This window comes from Nicotiana attenuata, unplaced genomic scaffold, assembly GCF_001879085.1.
Source record: "Nicotiana attenuata strain UT unplaced genomic scaffold, NIATTr2, whole genome shotgun sequence".
In the NCBI taxonomy this organism is placed as follows: Eukaryota; Viridiplantae; Streptophyta; class Magnoliopsida; order Solanales; family Solanaceae; genus Nicotiana; species Nicotiana attenuata.
Window position 1 is genome coordinate 149,177 of NW_017671290.1, and position 3,456 is coordinate 152,632.

The following is a 3,456-nucleotide window of genomic DNA, read 5'->3' on the forward strand; positions in this document are numbered from 1 at the left end:
AATAATTGCTGAGTATTTGCTATGTGTGTTTATCTAACAATTTAAGGTATTATTCAAAGTATATTATATTTTTAATAAAATATTTTTTAGCCCGTTTTCCATATAATCTAGATAAAACTAAATAATATATAATGTTCACTTATGACTAAAATAGACAAATCAAACGTTTTAATTTTACTTATTTTAGACATGCTGCAGTAATAATGCTCTAGCTAGGCATTAAAAAAAACGTACTATTTCTTCAAGTAAAGCCTTTGATGAGTTTATATAAAGAGTAGGGTAACTTTTTGGGATCAGTTAGCATCAGGTTTGTTATGTGTTTCTCTTGTCAAAACACACACACACACACTAAGTGGGCGTGTGATATGAGTTGGGATTGAGGATTTTCTGTTAGAAAACAAGAACACTTTTGCTGTTTCTCTTTTCTTGCTACAAACAGTTTTATTCTTCAATAAAAAAATGTTGTCAAGATCAAAGCTTTAGCACAAAATCTTATGTCATTATCATCATCAACTTCTTCTTCTTCTTCTTCTCCTATGAGTTCTACTTCAATGGGGATGTGTTTTGCTGATATGAATTCACTTTCCATTACTCCAAAACATGATAATGAGAGTACTAAAACAAGGGGTTCTTGGGATTTTCAGTTCTTGAATAAAGAAGCTTTTTCTCAGAGTTTAGATGAAGCAGAAACTAGTGAAGAAAATAATGAAACCATTGATCTAAATGCTTCTTGTTTCAATGATGAGAAACCAATTACCATGCATAGTAGTACTATTTTTAACAGTAGTAGTAGTAATATTGGCAAGGAAATTACAGAGAGTGGACAGTCAAAACTTTGTGCTAGAGGTCATTGGAGACCTGCTGAAGATGCAAAACTCAAAGAACTTGTTGCTATTTATGGCCCTCAGAATTGGAATCTTATAGCAGAAAAACTAGAAGGAAGATCAGGTAAAAAATTCAAGATTCTTTGCCCTTTGTTTTTTTTACTCCCTCCCTTTCAATGTTTTTGAGCCAAATGTCTACCGGAAACAAAGTTTTGCGTACACATTACCCTCCGCAGACCCTATTTGTGAGATTTTAGTGGATTTGCTGTTGTTATTGTCCTTTGTTTTTTAATGTTTGGTTTGTTGTGAATGTGAAGGGAAAAGTTGTAGATTAAGATGGTTTAATCAGTTGGATCCAAGAATCAACAGAAGAGCATTTACAGAAGAGGAAGAGGAAAGACTAATGGCAGCACATAGATTGTACGGTAATAAATGGGCTATGATTGCAAGGCTATTTCCAGGAAGAACAGATAATGCAGTGAAAAACCATTGGCATGTAATAATGGCTAGAAAATATAGAGAACAATCAAGTGCTTACAGAAGGAGAAAAATGGGCCAATTTGTTTACAGAAGAACAACAGTGGAAGAAGATTCAAATTCAAGCTTATTTGTCAGTAGTAGTAAAGAAGTTGCAGAAGTAGCCATGAATGGAGAAACACAAACACCAATTATCAGTGTTGGCCAAAATTCTGCAAACCCTTTTGGCAGTTTGAAAATTAATAATGATGGTCCAAATGGTTGGGTTGTTTATGGACCAAATGGTTCACCCCACATGGCTGCTTCTGTTGGAGAAGCAATTCCTAGCACTAAAACCAATGTCCCTCTCCTTTCTCCTTACTCACCATTTTTTGCTCCCTTTGACACTTTACCTGGTATGTTTCTTTCACTTTTAACCATTGTTTCATAGCTTAAAGTTACTCTTATGTCTCTTTTTCTAGTTTCTTTTCTTTACCACTTTTTCCATTGGGACAATATTTTTGGTTAGAATTTAAAGAATGAAAGCAAAAGTAATATTAAAGTTCGAAAATGTGTTTGGACATGAATTTCATGCAATAAGAGTTAGTTGTGTGAAATTCTTGACATTATACCACTTGTAAAACAAACATTGATTTACTAATAATGTTTCATTATTTTCTAATAATATGTTTCTCTACTAGCAAAAGTGAATTACTTTTAAATGGTTAGTATGATTCTTGATTTCTTGTTTTGTGAAGGTCATTGTGGAAATGAGGAGATGAATATTCTAAACCAGCAAGGTAGATCTTGGGAAAGGCAAAGGGAAGCATCAAATATATCCCACAACATAATTAGTCATCACCACCACTCTCTTCATCCATCTAATTCATTGATGATGTTGAATAGTATGCAACAACAGTCACAATGTTTGCAGTTTCCTTATTCCAACTTCGCAAATGTCACAACAGCAAGAGCACAAATTCCATCACAAGTAATAGTAAAAGAGGACAGAAGAAGCAGCAGCAGTGATAATAGCCAGTGTGATGCAATTGCACCACCCCCTCCATTTATAGACTTTCTTGGAGTAGGAGCCACTTGAAATTATGTTTAGTTTTAAGAAAGCTGAAAATGGTTGTTGAAAAAACACCAAAAAAAAAAAAAAAAAAAGGTCCCCCATTTGAGTCCTATGAAATGGTAACAGTATTAGCATGTAACCAGTAGTAGTTGTATTGGGAGGTTTCTTTCAGTTATATTATGTCAATGTGACACAGAAATATCAAAAAGGATAAAAAGTCCTAAGGAAGTCTCTATTGTCTATAAAACTCCAGCTTGCAAAACTGTTAACAGCGGTGAGTCCTGTCGTAATTGGTAAAGTTGCTATAACTAGGGTTTGAACCGTGAAAACATCTTCTCACAAAATATACATGACAAAACTGCGTATAATAGACCTTTGTGATCAAGGGCGAAGGTACATAGCCTCCTTCGTTGAAAACTTACACTGTATATATAGGTAAAATATTAAATTTTAAAGGTATATAATATATATTGAATACCCTTTATGGAAGTTTTTTTTTTGACTTATTTCAAGTTTAAACACCTTAAAATGAAATTCTTGGCTTCGTCAATACTTGTGGTCCGGCCCTTTTTCGAATTCCGTACATAGCAGAAGCTTAATGCACCGAACTGTTTTTTTTTTTGTTTGTGCAGACCTGTTAACAAGAAGGTGTTGTCATCTCTTACTTTAATTTTAATTCCATCATATGATGAAATAGTGTTAAACTGTGTGACAACAGTGAAGTTCATAATTTTTGGTAAAGGCAGTAGGAAAAGCAAACAAACTTCATGTGTGGGAGGGGCAAAAAAAGGACAAAGCAAAAGAATTGGGAAAATAGAAGACATCCTTTTCTCATGAGCCTGCAAAAAACAGGCAGAAAATTCAGGTCTTGAATACCAAACTTTTTAACTTGCTATTTTATGCATTCAATTATGGTAACTGTTTTACATCCTTTGGCCTCAGCAGAATCTTCATGTCACCAAATATGAGAATGCTTATTTGGAACTGTTCCAACAGTTCAATACAAGACAATTCCTTCTTCCTACACCCCCTTCTCATCATACACTAAAGTACCACGCAATATCAACGGTGACAAAGTTAGAAATTTTGCTATGAATATTT

General features: G+C 33.9%; 1 protein-coding gene across 1 annotated transcript; it reads left to right on the forward strand.

The window, feature by feature from the left end:
* The first annotated feature begins 356 nt into the window (after nt 1-356).
* LOC109207306 (transcription factor MYB35-like) lies at nt 357-2,552 on the forward strand. Its single transcript, XM_019370199.1, has 3 exons — nt 357-948; nt 1,142-1,696; nt 2,039-2,552. Exons 1-3 carry the CDS (start codon nt 495-497, stop codon nt 2,377-2,379), a joined length of 1,350 nt encoding a protein of 449 aa, XP_019225744.1. The 5' UTR covers nt 357-494; the 3' UTR covers nt 2,380-2,552.
* Nucleotides 2,553-3,456: the final 904 nt, after the last annotated feature.